General features: G+C 32.8%; 3 protein-coding genes across 3 annotated transcripts; all 3 read left to right on the top strand.

Annotated features, from left to right (window-relative positions):
- The first annotated feature begins 367 nt into the window (after window positions 1-367).
- On the top strand, window positions 368-2,766 carry LOC108663693 (uncharacterized). The gene has a single exon (XM_088802562.1). The coding sequence runs from the start codon at window positions 527-529 to the stop codon at window positions 2,513-2,515; it is 1,989 nt and encodes a 662-aa protein (XP_088658688.1). The 5' UTR covers window positions 368-526; the 3' UTR covers window positions 2,516-2,766.
- Window positions 2,767-7,796: 5,030 nt separating this feature from the next.
- LOC108663694 (uncharacterized) lies at window positions 7,797-10,097 on the top strand. The gene has a single exon (XM_018128973.2). It carries the CDS (start codon window positions 7,836-7,838, stop codon window positions 9,846-9,848), a length of 2,013 nt encoding a protein of 670 aa, XP_017984462.2. The 5' UTR covers window positions 7,797-7,835; the 3' UTR covers window positions 9,849-10,097.
- Window positions 10,098-14,106: 4,009 nt separating this feature from the next.
- Window positions 14,107-16,320, top strand: LOC18585793 (uncharacterized). Its single transcript, XM_018128969.2, has one exon. It carries the CDS (start codon window positions 14,162-14,164, stop codon window positions 16,184-16,186), a length of 2,025 nt encoding a protein of 674 aa, XP_017984458.2. The 5' UTR covers window positions 14,107-14,161; the 3' UTR covers window positions 16,187-16,320.
- Window positions 16,321-17,086: the final 766 nt, after the last annotated feature.

Here is a 17,086-nt window from a genome sequence, read left to right on the forward strand (position 1 = left end):
GACAAATTGGGCTGATCAAACATAAATATCACTAACAAACGACACAATCATTGCTTAATTATTTAGTATTTTCTTCCTAACACGATTTAGGTTCTATCGTCACTGAAATCTTTGTTTTCTTTCTTTCCTTTTTTGTTCTTCTCCGGGCAGCAAAAGTTTAAGAATTTCGCTGAAGAATTGGACGTCTTCACTAGATTTGGTTAGAGTAAAGGCCCAAACCAATCTCGAAGGTTTAATGCAGCTTAGCCCAAGTTATTTTGAGCCCAAAGCCCATTTAAGTATCCATCAAACAGTCTCCATTTGGGATGGAGGAAGCCAGGTAGAAGGGCCTGAGTTTAACTACCAACTTGACCAAGACTTTTCCAGTCTCCTGTGGTAGGCGGCCGTTAGACCCATTCGGCAGAGCGAAGACAAAGTTTATTTGACGCTTACATAAACTTTGCTACTCGGGAGTCAAATTCCAAAGCCCTAGGATCGCATCTAGATCACTTGTTTTCTTGCTTACAGAAACGAGAAGAAAGGAGAGATGGAGCCGCTTCAGCATTTTAGCCATGAACATCCACTGATTTTCAGTGAAGAGCAAAGCCATGAAAGTGAGGAGCAGGCTTATTGCTCAGGATGTGGGGAGCTGGTGTCGGGTCCAAGCTTCAGCTGTGTGGAGTGTGGGTTTTACCTCGACAAGAAGTGCGCCGAGGCACCTTCACAGCTGAATCACCCCTTTCATCGTAACCACAGCCTTAATCTTCTAGCAAGCTCGCCATATGATGCAAGTCTGTCTATTATTTGTGATTTCTGTGGCGAAATATGTGACAGGTTTGTTTATCATTGTTCTTGTGAATTAGACCTTCATATCAAATGTGCTTTGTTTTCATATAACATTGCTGAAAAAAGAATTGGAGAGATTCAACAAATTTCCACCATGGATCCATTGATCTCTAAGGAAAATGGTGATGAAGAACTCGAAGGAGCTGAGTGCTTTGCATGTTGGAAGCCATTACTAGATTCTGTGTATTTATCTCCTGATTGTGGATTTTACCTACATGCCAAATGTTTAGATCCATGTGCAGTCAATCACCTTCCCCTCCATGAACATCCTCTTATTTTACAGTTTAATAGTGAACGTCTCTCTTGCAAGATATGCCAAGAAACCCAACGTAGGGGATTTGTTTATTGTTGTTCAATTTGCAAGTTTGCTCTTCACATTGAATGCGGGTCACCACCACCAATTATTGAAGATATAAGTCATCAACACCCTTTCATCCTATTTTGGAGACGAGTCCCATTCATTTGTGATGCATGTGGCTCCGAAGGGAATTATGTATCCTACATTTGTTCTACATGTGGCATTATAGTCCATAGGAAATGCATTTCATTGTCACGCACCCTCAATCACCCATGGCATTTTGAGCACCCCATTTCCCACACCTATTTCCTTGGGCAAGATAAGTTTAAATCGTGGGAATGCGGAATTTGCCATCTAGAGGATGTGAATTCAAAGCATGGAAGCTATTATTGTTCTTATTGTGATTATATTGTCCATGTGAATTGTGCAATAGAAGAATATAATTGGTACAATTTTGATGAGTCAGGAATAACAGAAGAGAGTCTTGAAGAAAATTCAGCATTGCTACCATATTCAATCATTAAGGAGATCAAAGATGGCGAAAATGTGATAGTCACTGAGATAAAACATTTTAGCCATCAACACAACTTAATTTTAAGTAATGACATCAAGGGTGACAAATGTTGTGACGGTTGCGTGTTATCCATCTTTACTTCTTATTACTATTGTTCACAGTGTAATTTCTTTCTTCACAAATCCTGTGCTGAATTACCAATGAAGAAGCGCTTGTGGCAAAACTCACACATGAAGCCTCATCAACTTATTACTTCTGACGGCATTTTCACATGTAATATTTGTGAGAATGAAACTAGTGGTTTTGCCTACACCTGTACTGAATTCAACTGTTGTTACTGCCTTCGATGTGCTTTAACATCCGTTACTCTCAAATGTCAAGGACATGAACATCCCCTCTCCTATCAAAAGTATCAAGGGTTGTGTAAAGCTTGTGGTCAGCCTTTCTACTATGGATATGCATTCAGATGTAAGAGTTGCGATTTCTCTTTGCATAGTAAATGTATCGATCTACCACTGAAAGCTCGACACAAATCAGATGTGCATCATTTCTCACTCACTTATCGTGATAATAATAATTATTCAGAATCTCATTATTGTGACATATGTGAAGAAGAAAGAAATCCAAACTATTGGTTTTATCATTGTGCAATATGTGACAATTCAGCTCATCCTAAGTGTGTTCTTCCAAAATACTCATTTATCAAGCTCGGAAGCATCTACACAAAAGGAGATCATCCACATCCTCTCACTTTTGTCCAAAAGGTTCATTATTATCCAGAATGCTATAGCTGTGGTGAGCCTTGCCTTGATCTAGCTCTTGAATGTAAAACAATTGGATGTAACTACATTGTCCATTGGGAGTGTATAAAACCTTGATTTTAATTTCTTTTTTTTCACCATAGTTATTGTTGTTGAAACAGTGATGAGACAAATAAGCAGTTTGATGATGGGACTCAAAAATACTGCTTTGCTTGGTTGTTTCTAAACTATTTGCAATTGTTCTGTGTTAGTATTTGTCTCCTTGTTTGGGTTATTATCATTTGAGAATTTTCAAAATTCTGGCTTCATAGAGGTAATGTAACTGGAATTAGTTTATGATATTTGTATTTCATATTTGAACACTGGAAGATCACTTGGTATCTGTAAGGTTCTCTACTTTTCAACTCAGTCAAATGATTTGCTATCACTCAAAGACTTTATTAAATATTTTATCAGATGTTATGTGCTATTTCAAAAATGCTGAATTGCCTCTTGATTATATCGATTTTTATAGCAGTCTTGCACATAAATTTCCTCTTAATAACATTCATTATGTCCTTTTGTTGGTTCTTTATAATATTGTATTCATTATGGATGAATCTGAAAGTAATAGAGAGAGAGTACAATCCATTTCCTAATCTTTGCTTGAACTTTTCAAGAAATTTTGCTTAAACTCCAATTTATGTCAAATTCTCTTTTGAAGAAATTTCCATGGTTAAACTATGAACTTTGAGAAGAAGCTTTGATTAATGTAACAAGTGATAATTCTATTTTATAAAATTATTTTACTTCAATTTTGTTATTAAATATTAGTTAAGTCTTCAATTTTCAATTATAATTTAATTATTTTTAGTTGTTTTTATAATTAAGTTACTTTTTAGTGAGTTATTTTAATTTTATATTATTTTTTATTTTAGTTATTATTTATTAGTTTTTATATTTTTTTTGTAGGATTAAAAGTGATTGGGCTTAATTTTGGAAAGTAAGGTGTTGAAAGACTCAAAATCTGCTTGTATATGTTTCAGTATTTTGGCCATATCTCGAGCTATAGAACTCCAAATGATACGATTCTTAGACCATTAGAAATCTAAGAGACATGGCTACAACTTTTATGAAGATCACTTTGCTCAGTTCTGCTTCGAAGATAGAGAAAATCATGTCGGAAAATGACTGAATGTACTGTACCGAGAATGAAAAATTGTAAAGATTGATAATTGATTTTTGGGCCTTTTAGTATACTTTTAAGCCCAATTAAACCCTAGGTCAACTTAAAGAACTTTAGGTTAAGCTCATTAGTATAAATAGGATATGTTTAACAGCATTAGGAGACAACTTTTAAGAGACTCGAGAAGTTACAAGTTGAGGTTGATACTTGGAGATCAAGGTGAAAAATATTGTTTTGTTTTCTTCCTTAGCTTTTATCGTTCTTGATACTTTCAATGGTTGAATTTTATACAATGTTATTTGTTTTTGCAATCATAAGTAGCTAAATTTCTTTTTCTATGATTGCAATTGAACTCACATGTAGTCTAAGTTTTTAATCTTTGTCTTACTTATTTTTAATGAGATTTGAATTGTTTATTCCAATTTGTTCTTAATACTTTTAATTGCTTGGCCACCAATTAAATTGATCTAGGAACTTAAACAAACTTGGGAAATGGAGTTTAGAGTAGACTAAAATTGGGATAGCATATGATCATATAAATTGATTTGCGTATAGGATAAGGATATACCTATAGGCCATATGTAGCCAAATTAGAGCCTGAACTTAATGAGTCTGTTTTAATTTCAATTCACATAGGGATATAGTATTTTGATTAAAATAGATATTTTTATAGGACGAGTTGGGAGACCCTTATAAATAATTGAGAACTCTAGGTTAGCAATTCAACCCGTAAGAGAGGTAAAATTTAAATGAAATGTGAGGGATATTGTAATCCTAGGCTTGTTTGATTTGATATTTTCTAAAGTTATTATTATTTTGATTTTTCTTATTGGTTTTAATTTTAGTTAATTAGTTTTAGCTAATTAATTAATTTTGATTATTTGGACAAGATTAAATTGTTCTAATTTTAGTACTTAGTAAAGTTTTAGATCAATTCCCTATGAGATCGATATTCTACTTGTTAATATACTATCTATTCGATACGTATACTTATATAGTAAAATTTTAACTAACAACAAGAAAGATTTATCATTATCTGCTGCATTAAATCATTCTATATTATTATCAAAGATGATAACTATACACCTAAAGTTGCCTAAGAAACAAGTACAAGATCAATGTCTATAAAGGAATGAAGATTTTTACTAAAGATATTACAACAATTGAATGTCACTGACATCTTCATTTGACAGTTATTAAGAGACAACTCTAGTGCCTTCCGTTCTCTCCTCCAAACAATCTCCCCGGTAAAAGAAACATATTTTATAACCAAAAAGAAAATGTAAAAGAAACAGGAAAATTAACTAAAAGGTTAACTCTTGATAATACAACAACTAATTAATTTTGCTTGTGTTTAACGTTTCATTAATTATAAATTGCTCTTCTTGATTCAATGTTCTGTGATTGAGGGTTAGGCCATGTTTAAAATTTTAGGTTCATTCTTTGTTAAATCTGCAGGGTAGATTCCAGAGGTTAAAGATTTTATACTTGCTAGTAACATAATTGATTAGAATTAAACGAAACAATTCAAACTTTTTTTTTTTTGAAAAGCCAAAACAATTCAAACATAATAAACTAAAGTTTAAAATTTGAGTGATCTCCCTCTCTATTCCTATCTCTCACCCTCTCTCCTCACTCAAACTTAAAACTTTGTTTGATCATATTTGAAATGTTTAGTTTAATAAGGTTTCAAAGTGAATACCAGAGAAGAGAGGAGTTGGATGTAATGGAAACCTTGAAGATAAAGGCCTCGCTGTCTATAAGAATGAGATTGACAACATCAAAGCCAAATACACCTAACGATACCTAGCTGCCTTGCTAAGCCTTCCAAGCATCAGAAACATGTCTATTGCCTGTTGCAAGCAAGATATAGCTGCAATATAATTAAATAGGAAAAAGATGAAGAAACCTTCTGGAGAGTGACTTTCGTTAAAGTTAAATCTACACTTAACCTTAATGATGTTTTCTTCCGGCATTCACAAGCATCAGCCTAGGCTTCACCTTTCCTCTCTAACTAACCAATAGCTCTCCAAAGAACAAAAAACAATTTGAGTTCTGAGTTTCCTCATTAGCTCACCTGTTTGAGAGATGGGTGGTTGGGTTGGGACGACTTAGCCTTGGCCAAAGATGCAGAGGAAGTCCTCAGAGTAAAGAATGACAACGAAGAGAATGAAAGCTAACAAGGTGTGGAAGTAAGGAGAGAGATGTGCCTTCCTAAGAACAGAAGAGGAGGAAGGAGAGAGAAGAGGCTTCATTTCTTTTCTTTTTCCTTTTTTTCCTTTCGGGTATGGCCAACTATATATGAAAATGGGGTTTGATTTTCGAAAGCTTATAGTATTGCTTTAAATTAAGGATCATTTGCATTAATGAACAAATATATAAAAGTTTCAATGTTTCATTAGGTTTAAATATGTTAATTTTTTATATATATACAGTTAGCTTATGTTGGATATATATGATTAACTAATATGAAAATTAATTAAATAACTAATTGAAAAATAACACAGAGTATTAATTTATTAGGTTTTTGTAAAAAAATTACTCATTTTGTTCTTTTTTCTTTGTCCTTTCTTTTTCGAGATATTTTAAAATGGAATTTCTTTTTTCCTAATTGTTGGCTGTTATGTTAATGTTTTTTAACTGGAATCCCCATTGTCATATGGTCAGCTAGCTAATAGTGATGGATCAATTAAAAGAGTTTACATATATATATATATATATTATATTTATGTACCTAATTAATGATTGTAGTTAGTTGTCTATATATGGATTTTAATTGGTTTGTTTAATTTCCTTGTTTTGATTGTCTTTTAACCCATTGCATTGAATTAAGAACTTGCAACATATTTTTTTTGTAATATATAATTTTTAGGTGAATTTCATTTTTTTTATAAACAATAACCTCCTGTCTTGATTCTCCATGCATGTATAAATATTCTATGGTTGGTACTTATTATAAAATGCATTGACTCCCAAAATTTTATTATAAATTTTAAGACAAATGGGGCTAATCAAACATAAATATAGCTAACAAACTACACAATCATTGCTTAATTATTTAGTATTTTCTTCCTAACATGATTCATGTTCCATTTCTCACTAAAATCTTTGTTTTCCTTTTTTTTCTTCACCGGGCAGCCCAAGTTTTAGAATTTTGCTGAAGAATTGGACGTCTTCACTAGGTTTGGTTGGAGTTAAGGCCCAAATCAATCTAGAAAGGTTCATTCAGCCTGGGCCTAAAGCCCATGTAAATACATCAAACATTCTTCATATGGGCTGAAGGAAGCCCTATAGAAGGATCCGAGTTTCAACAACCAACCAGCCACTCGAAGCTTGACCAATGTCATTTCACATAAATTTCCTCTTAAAAACATCCATTATGTTCTTCAATCTAAAGATGGATGAATCTGAAGGTAATAGAAAGGATTCAATCTATTTCCCAATCTTTGCTTTGAACTTTCCAAGGAATTTTGCTTAAACTCCATTAGATCAAGCAAAGAAAAAGCAAACAAAAAATTCAGAATCAAACTATTCACAAGTTAAATCTTTACTCATAAGCAAAACTTAACTAAACTGTAAACTCTGGACCAAATTCTGTTTTGAAGAACTTTCCATGGTTAAACTATGAACCTTGAGAAGAAGCTATGACTAGTGTCATTGACTTCTTCATTTGGCTTGGAAAACGGTTCACATTGTCGAAAAAATCATGAGCAATGAGAAGATGAAGAAAAAGATTAAGAGGCCGAAGAAAGGCAGAGTCATGTTGTGGATAAATTGGAAACAAGAGTGGTAGGTGGCCAAAAAAAAAATTTCTTGGATTTAATTAATGATAGTAGTTGGTGGACTTTATATTTAATTAATTCATTTCTTGAATTACGATTAATTTTTTTTTGGTCCTCTAACTTGTCCTGTAATCTTATGTATTAAATTATTTTACGCAATTTTACACATTTTATATGAGAGTTAGGTGATAATTTATTTTGTAAAGAGTTAACCTCTTGTCTTGATTGATCTCCATATAAATAAAATATTTAATGCTTGGTCCATGGACTATTTTATTCCCAACATAAAATAGTATAAATGTAAGACAAGTTGTGCTAATTAAACATGAATGTTGCTGTCTAGACCAAACACTACTATTAATTACATAATCATTACTAGGCTGTTAAGGCTTTAATTATTTATTTTCTTTCTAACAGGATTTATGTTCTAAGTTAGGACCGCCTCTAGATCACTTGTTTTCTTGTTTACGGAAACGAGAAGAAATGAGAGATGGAGCTGCTTCAGCATTTTAGCCATGAACATCCGCTGATTTTCAATGAAGAGCAAAGCCATGAAAGTGAGGAGCAGGCTTATTGCTCAGGATGTGGGGAGCTGGTGTCGGGTCCAAGCTTCAGCTGTGTGGAGTGTGGGTTTTACCTCGACAAGAAGTGCGCCGAGGCACCTTCACAGCTGAATCACCCCTTTCATCGTAACCACAGCCTTAATCTTCTAGCAAGCTCGCCATATGATGCAAGTCTGTCTGTTATTTGTGATTTCTGTGACGAAATATGTGACAGGTTTGTTTATCATTGTTCTTGTGAATTAGACCTTCATATCAAATGTGCTTTGTTTTCATATAACATTGCTGAAAAAAGAATTGGAGAGATTCAACAAATTTCCACCATGGATCCATTGATCTCTAAGGAAAATGGTGATGAAGAACTCGAAGGAGCTGAGTGCTTTGCATGTTGGAAGCCATTACTAGATTCTGTGTATTTATCTCCTGATTGTGGATTTTACCTACATGCCAAATGTTTAGATCCATGTGCAGTCAATCACCTTCCCCTCCATGAACATCCTCTTATTTTACAGTTTAATAGTGAACGTCTCTCTTGCAAGATATGCCAAGAAACCCAACGTAGGGGATTTGTTTATTGTTGTTCAATTTGCAAGTTTGCTCTTCACATTGAATGCGGGTCACCACCACCAATTATTGAAGATAAAAGTCACCAACACCCTTTTGTCTTATTTTGTAGACGTGTCTCATTTATTTGTGATGCATGTGGCACTGAAGGGAATTATGTATCCTACATTTGTTCTACATGTGGCATTATAGTTCATAGAAAATGTATTTCATTGCCACGCACCCTCAAACACCCAAGGCATTTTGAGCACCCTATTTCCCACACCTATTTCCTTGGGCAAGATAAGTTTAAATTGTCGGAATGCAGAATTTGCCATATAGAGGATGTGAATTCAAAGCATGGAAGCTACTCTTGTTTAGATTGCGATTATATTGTCCATGTGAATTGTGCAATAGAAGATTATAAGTGGTACAAATTTGACGAGTTAGATGAGAATGTTGAAGAAAATTCAGAATTGCAACCATATGTTGTTGTTGAGGAGACTAAAGATGGAGAAAATGTGATAGCTATCGAGATAAAACATTTTAGCCATCAACACAACTTAATCTTTAGCAATGAGATCAAGGATGATAAATGTTGTGACGGTTGCGTGCTATCCATCTCTACTTCTTATTATTATTGTTCACTGTGTAATTTCTTTCTCCACAAATCCTGTGCTGAATTACCAAGAAAGAAGCATCTCTGGTTTCACGATCACCCAAAGCTTCATCCACTTACTTCAGGCTACATTTTCCGATGTGTAATTTGTGAGTGTGAAACTAGTGGTTTTGCCTACACTTGTGCTAAATGCAAGGACTACTTTTGCCTTCGATGTGCTGTATTTTCTGATAGCCACAAGTGTCAAGGACATGAACACGTCCTCCCTTTTTATGAAGATTATCAAGGGTTGTGTAATGCCTGTGGTGAGTCTACAACATGTGCATACAGATGCAAGAAATGTGATTTCTCTTTGCATGATACATGTATCAAATTACCACTTAAAGCTCAACACAAATCTGATGTGCATCACTTCACACTCACTTATCATGATGGTAATAATTATTCAGAATCTCATTATTGTGATATTTGTGAAGAAGAAAGAAATCCAAACCATTGGTTTTATTATTGTGCAAAATGTGACAATTCAGCTCATCCCAACTGCCTTCTTGAAAAATACTCATTTATCAAGCTTGGGAGCATCTACACAAAAGGAGATCATCCACACCCTCTCACTTTTGTCCAGAAGGTTCATTATTATCCAAAATGCCATGATTGTGGTGAGCCCTGCCTTGATTTAGCTCTTGAATGCAGAACAATTGGATGCAACTATATTGTTCATTGGGAATGTATAAAATATCAAAAAGTTGGAAGACAAAAATATTATTGTTTGCCAAAATAATTATTATTGTTCAAGCAACGATGAGACAAATAGGCAGTTTGATGATGGCACTGAAATATGCTGCTTTCCATGGTTGTTCCTAAACTATTTGTAATTATTCTGTGTTAAGTATTTGTGTCCTTATTTGGTTATCGTCATATGAGAATTTCCAAAATTCTGACTTGATAGAGGTAATGTAATTAGAATTAGTTTATGATATTTCTATTACATATTTGAGCATTGGAAGATTGCTTGGTATCTATAAAGTTCTCTATTTTTCAACTCAATCAATTGATTTGCTATTACTTTGATGTGTTTATTATAGTTTATTAGATGTTATGCACTATTACATGCTTCAAAAATGCTAAACTTCCTCTTTGATTATATTAATTTGTACAGTAGTTTTGCACATAAATTTCCTCTTTAAAAACATCCATTGTGTTCTTTTGTTGATTCTTCAATAATATTGTATACATGCTCGTTTTCTCATGATGGATGAATCTAAGAGTAATAGAAAGAGTCCAATCCATTTCCTAATCTTTCCTTGAACTTTCCAAAGAATCTTGCTTAAACTCCATTTGGTCGTGCAAAGACAAAAAAGCAAACCAAAAATTCATAACTCTTTTCAAAAGTCGAAAGATTTGCAAGTTTCATCTTCACTCATAAGCAAAACTTGACTAAACTCTAAATCAAATTTTATTTTGAAGAATTTTCCATGCTTAAACTATGAATCTTTAGAAGAAGCTTTGCTTTATTAAAGAGATTGCATTAAATCATTCTATATTATTATCAAAGATGATAACAATGCACAGAAATTTGCCTAAGAAACAACTACAAGATCAATGTATAAAGGAATGAAATTTAGCAACAAGCAGACAACTTGAGAGGAAAAACTTACTTCTATACCACGAGCTCCCAAGGGAAAAAATTTATATTTTTGCTAATCTTTATGACTGCAAATATAAAGAATTTTCCTTTCCTGATTCTACATTAATGTTCAATTTCCTTCTTCAACTCTTAAGAATCATGTTACATTCTTAGATGTGATATAAAATGTCCATGAATAAGGCAATATGTTTGATGTTTAGATGGACTTAAACACTTTAAAATGATAAGAGATGGAGAGATTTGGTGAGTTTATAATAATAAGATTTTGCTAACCTTGTCCTAAAAACACTTTTTAAGATTACGAAATTAAATAAAATTTTTAATCTCAATGTATTAAAATTATTACATTAACTATCAATTAGATTCAATGTATGGTTTTTTAGATTGTAGATTTTTTTTTCTTTTTGTGCAGCTTATACTTTGGATGTGCTGCTTCTTGATTAGCTACGCTTTGAGAATGGTTCTACTTGCTAATAACCATGGCTTCCATTGGTTGCTTACCTTTTTAAAAAAAATAGCACAATTGATTAGAATATAAATGAAACAATCTAAAGTTTAAAGTTTGAGTGATCTCTTTCTTCACCTTTCTGTCTCACTCTCCCTCCCACTCAAACTTAAAATGAAATGTTGAGTTTAATAAGGTTCCAAAGTAGCTATTTAGTCTCAATTTAATCAAAACAACTAAACTAATCAAAATTCTAAACTATTTTAGCCTCTGCCTTTAAGACAAAAGCAACAAAATCAGTACCATTGAACATTTTAATAAAATAACAAAGACAATGTGAATACAAGATAAGAGAGGGAGGGATGGGATGTAATGGAAATCTTAAAGATAAAAGCACTCCTGTCTATAAGAAAGAGATTGACAGCATCAAAGATGAATATACCTTATGATACCTAGCTTTCTTGTTAAGCTTTACAAGCATCAAAAACATATCATTTGTAATCCAAAATCTCATGTAAAAAAAAAAAAACCATTCTAAAATTTTGAAAGTAATTACTAATTCTCCCTCCAATTGTACGCCAAGAAGATAAGCAAGAAGGAAAAGAGAATGAGAATACTCTTTTGATTAAAAGGACAGAGAATGAGAATGCTTCTTCCAATTCAGCTTCGATATGTGATTGAGATTGATGTTCCTTCGTTTTGCATTTTGTTTTCTTTTGTTTATCCTTTGGTTTTGTTTTTTTACTTAGTACTATTGATTATTTCATCTAATGCTTCAACTTAGAAGTCGAAATAATTGGTCTTTATATAATAATTCCTGTGGGATTTATATGTTTTCTTTCTTTTTTGTTTTTTAAACATTTAAAAGCGGGCATTTTTTTCTAGGTTCGAAGGAAGAGTCATAGCTTCTGTTTTTGGCATGTTATTTGGTTGTTAATGCTCTGTTTCATGAAGTTTATAAGATCATAGGTTCTCTAGTTTGGAACAGGTTTCATTACTCTGAAATTTATGTACATTGCTCTTAGAAATAAATGGTTTTCATGGATGGCTTTATTTGGCCTTTATATCTTTCAGGTTACTTGAGTATGTTAATGCTTTATCTAGTATTATTACACATTTGCATCCAATTCATTTTTGGTATTTTTTGGGCATCGTGCCCCTTCTGCTGTTTTTGTTGTAGAATTTGTATATGTCTGCCTCATTTGGGTTTAAGGATAAGAGGACTCTGAGAATATTTGGGTTCAAAAGCTGTACGATTGTTATCCCATAACATTTTTTATTTCTGTTGATTTCTTTATTCCAGGTAGACATGTTCTATCCACCCTTTGGTGTTCCTTGAAAAAGAAGGCTTGGTTGCTTGGTTCCCTATTGTTAATCACATGAAGTTGTCTTACTTTTCAGAAAAAAAAAAAAGGAAAAGACTAAAGAGAAAGAAAAAGAGAATATTGAAGCCATTCCAAGAGAAAAGGAGCAAGAAAGGGACAAAGAACTGCTAATTGAACACGAAAAACAAAAGAAAAAAAAAGTACAACGTCTAGTGCCCAATTTAGTTTCGTGGATCAATTTAATTTGGTTATAGAAACTAAATAAGTTTAAGAAAAAAAACATTCTAAAGTTTTGAAAGTAATTACTAATGTTCCCTTAAACAAGAAGAAATGAAAGAAAAGAGAATGAGAATACTCTTTTGGTTAAAGGAAAAGACTAAAGAGAAAGAGAATATTGATGATACCATTCCAAAGAGATGAAGGAGCAAGAAAGGGATAAAGAGCTGATAATTAAACAGGATAAACAAAAGAAAAAAAGTCTATATCTATCGTGCAATTTAGTTTCATGGATTTATTTAATTTATCTAACTTGTAAAAATTGCAAGGAATAATTGTATATCTGTTGCAAGCTTAGAACCTTACAACTAGGGCCTTGTTATTTCTTTGAACTAAGAATCTAATTAGCATGCTGTTTATTTACTTTAGCGGGAAATTAAATAGCTTCAATTACACAGGAATTAAAGGCATTTCTCAATTCAATAGAATATCTTTGATTATTGCTTATTTTAGATAACTTTCTAAAAATTGTTTCCATTAGATAATTAACTAAAATTTAAGATTTTGAAAAGAGAATGATTAAATCAACCATTTAGACCAACAATCAATAACATGTTATCCTCTTCATAAGAATCACCCTTCCAAAATTTAAAAGAATATATCTATTTCTTAATTTATACCGATCTTGTCATGAGTAAAGAGAAAGCAATGTTTGTATCGACTGGAACTTGCTTCATCGAATCTGGGCAATGATTTACTGCTATTGTAGACTATGAACCTTTTGTAAATCATTCTCTGTTTTTGCATATTAATGAATATAACTTTGCTTTTCAAAAAAAAAAAAAAGAAAAAAAAAGCAATGAATATAAGAGATTACTTTCAATAAAGATAAATTATGAGTGCATATATATATATATATATATATATATATTTTTTTTTTTCTTTTACTTTTAAAGAGTAACCTTTAGATGCTCGACCTTTACTCTCCCTCGAAGTTATGCCATTCTAATTTGATAGTTCTCATAGATTTTTTGAGATAAAATAGAAAGAAATAAGTATTTTTTAATGTTTTTCAAAAAAGATAAATTGTTTCATTTCGAAATGTAATTATATATGTATGTATAATATTTTAAATTGAACTTGAGATGTTGATGTCTCATATTAAGAGAAAGCTTGGGTTCCTATTGATTGGTGATACCATACACACTTATACAATAGAAAAAAACAGTGCATAAATTCTTGGTTTTAATTACAAATATTGTTTAATTAATTAAAAAAATAAAGATGAATTTGCTGAGAATAAAGAAAGAAAACAACAGTAAGAATTCCTTTCATTCTAAACAAGTTGCCACTCTCATATAAATATTTGAACCATGGACTTAAGCTTCCATAAATAACCATAAACACATTTTGCTGCTAATCAACCCACAAACTTACAAAGAAACAAACAGAAAGGAGAGATGGAGCTGCTTCGTCATTTTAGCCATGAACATCCACTGATTTTCAATGAAGAGCAAAGCCATGAAAGTGAGAAGCAGGCTTATTGCTTAGGATGTGGGGAGATGGTTTCGGGTCCAAGCTTTAGCTGTGCAGAGTGCGGGTTTTACCTTGACAAGAAGTGCACTGAGGCACCTTCACAGCTGAATCACCCCTTTCACTGCAACCACAGCCTTAATCTTCTAGCAAGCTCACCATATGATGCAAGTCCGTGTATTTGTGATTTCTGTGGTGAAATATGTGACAAGTTTGTTTATCATTGTTCTTGTCATTTAAACCTTCATATCAAATGTGCATTGTTTTCATATAACATTGCTGAAAAAAGAATTGGAGAGCTTCAACAAATTACTCGTATAGATCCATCGATCTCTATGGAAATTGGTAATGAAGAACTCGAAAGAGCTGAGTGCTTTGCATGTTGGAAGCCGTTACTAGATTCTGTGTACTTATCTCCTGATTGTGGATTTTACCTACATGCCAAATGTGTTGATCTACCTGCAGTCAATCACCTTCCCCTCCATGAACATCCTCTTATTTTACAGTTTAACAGTGAACTTCTCTTTTGCAAGATATGCCAAGAAACCCAACTTAGGGGATTTGTTTATTGTTGTTCAATTTGCAAGTTTGCTCTTCACATTGAATGCGGGTCACCACCACCAATCATTGAAGATAAAAGTCATCAACACCCTTTCATCCTATTTTGGAGACGTGTCCCATTCATTTGTGATGCATGTGGCACTGAAGGGAATTATGTATCCTACATTTGTTCTACCTGCGGCATTATAGTCCATAGGAAATGCATTTCATTGCCGCGCACCCTTAAACACCCATGGCATTTTGAGCACCCCATTTCCCACACCTATTTCCTTGGGCAAGATAAGTTTAAATCATGGGAATGCGGAATTTGCCATCTAAAGGATGTGAATTCAAAGCATGGAAGCTACTCTTGTTCTATTTGCGATTATATTGTCCATGTGAATTGTGCAATAGAACAATATAACTGGTACGATTTTGATGAGTCTGGAATAATAGATGAGAGTCTTGAAGAAAATTCAGCGTTGCAACCATATTCTATCATTAAGGAGACCAAAGATGGAGAAAATGTGATAGTCACCGAGATAAAACATTTTGGCCATGAACACAATTTAATTTTAAGCAATGATGTCAAGGATGACAAATGTTGTGACGGTTGCGTGTTATCCATCTTTACTTCTTATTACTATTGTTCACAATGTAATTTCTTTTTTCACAAATCTTGTGCTGAATCACCGAGGAAGAAGCGCCTTTGGCGACACAGACACATGAAGCCTCATCAACTTATTACTTCAGACGGCATTCGCATATGTGATTATTGTAGGAATAAAACTAGTGGTTTTGCCTACACCTGTGTTGAATGCAACGAATGTTGTTGCCTTCGATGTGCTTTAATTTCCTTTTCTCTCAAACATCAAGGGCATGAACACCCCCTCTCCATTCAAAAGTATCAAGGGTTGTGTAATGCTTGTGGTAGGTCTTTCAAGTTTGCATATACATACAGATGTAAGAGTTGCAATTTCTCTTTGCACCTTAAATGTATGGATCTATCACATAAAGCTCGACACAAATCTGATGTGCATCATTTCATACTCACTTATCGTGATGATAATGATTATTCAGAATCTCATTATTGTGACATATGTGAAGAAGAAAGAAATCCAAACCATTGGTTTTATTATTGTGCAATATGTGACACATCAGCTCATCCCCGTTGTATTATTGGAGAATATCCATTTATCAAGCTTGGGAGCATCTACACAAAAGAAGATCATCCACACCCTCTCACTTTTGTTCAGATGGTTTATTATTATCCAGAATGCCATGCTTGTGGTGAGCTCTGCCTTGATCTAGCTCTTGAATGTAAAACAATTGGATGCAACTACATTGTTCATTGGAGATGTGAAGAATTTTCTTTGTGCAGTAGTGATGAGACAGATGAGACAAATGAGTAGTTTAATGGTGGCACTCAAAACTGCTGCTTTGTCTTGTTGTTTCTAAACCATTCTGCCTAAGTATTTGTGTTCTTGTTGGATTGTTATCATTTGAGAATTTCCAAAATTCTGACTTAATAGAAATAATGTAATTGGAATTATTTTATGATATTTCTATTACATATTTGAATATTGGAAAATCGTTTGGTATCTATAAGAATCTCTGTTTTTCAACTCAATCAATTGATTTGCTATCACTCGAAGAGTTTATTACATAGTTTATCAAATATTATGCGTTGTTATGTGTTTCAGAAATGCTGAATTTCTTCTTTGATTATATTAATTTTTTAGTAGTCTTGCACATAAATATCCTTTTAAAAAAATCTATTTTGTTCTTTTGTTGATTCTGCAATAATTGTAAACTTTATCGTTTTCTAATAATGATGGATGAATCAGAAAGTAATAGAAAGAGTCCAATCCATTTCCTAATCTTTGCTTTAAACTTGTCAAGGAATTTTGCTAAAACTCCATTTGGTCGAGCAAAGATTTATCACTGTCTTTTGCATTAAATCATTCTATAATTTATCAAACATCATAACAATACCTGCAAAATTGCCTAAGAAACAAGTACCATAATGTCAATAAAGGAATGAAGAATTGTACAAAAGATTCTTTTTCCAGGTATAACTTTGACAGATATTACAATCAATAATAGAATGTCATTGACTTCTTCATTTAACAGATAATAAGAACAACCCAAGTGCCTTCAATTCTTTCCTCCAAACAATCTCCCCTGTAAAAGAAACATATTTTCTACCAAAAAGAAAATGTAAAAAAAAAGGAAAACTAAAAGTTTAATATTACCTCTTGATAATACAACAACTAATTAAATTTGCTTGTGTTAACGTTTCATTAATTGTA

Source organism: Theobroma cacao, chromosome 10 (genome assembly GCF_053813885.1).
Source record: "Theobroma cacao isolate CCN51 chromosome 10, ASM5381388v1, whole genome shotgun sequence".
Taxonomy (NCBI): domain Eukaryota; kingdom Viridiplantae; phylum Streptophyta; class Magnoliopsida; order Malvales; family Malvaceae; genus Theobroma; species Theobroma cacao.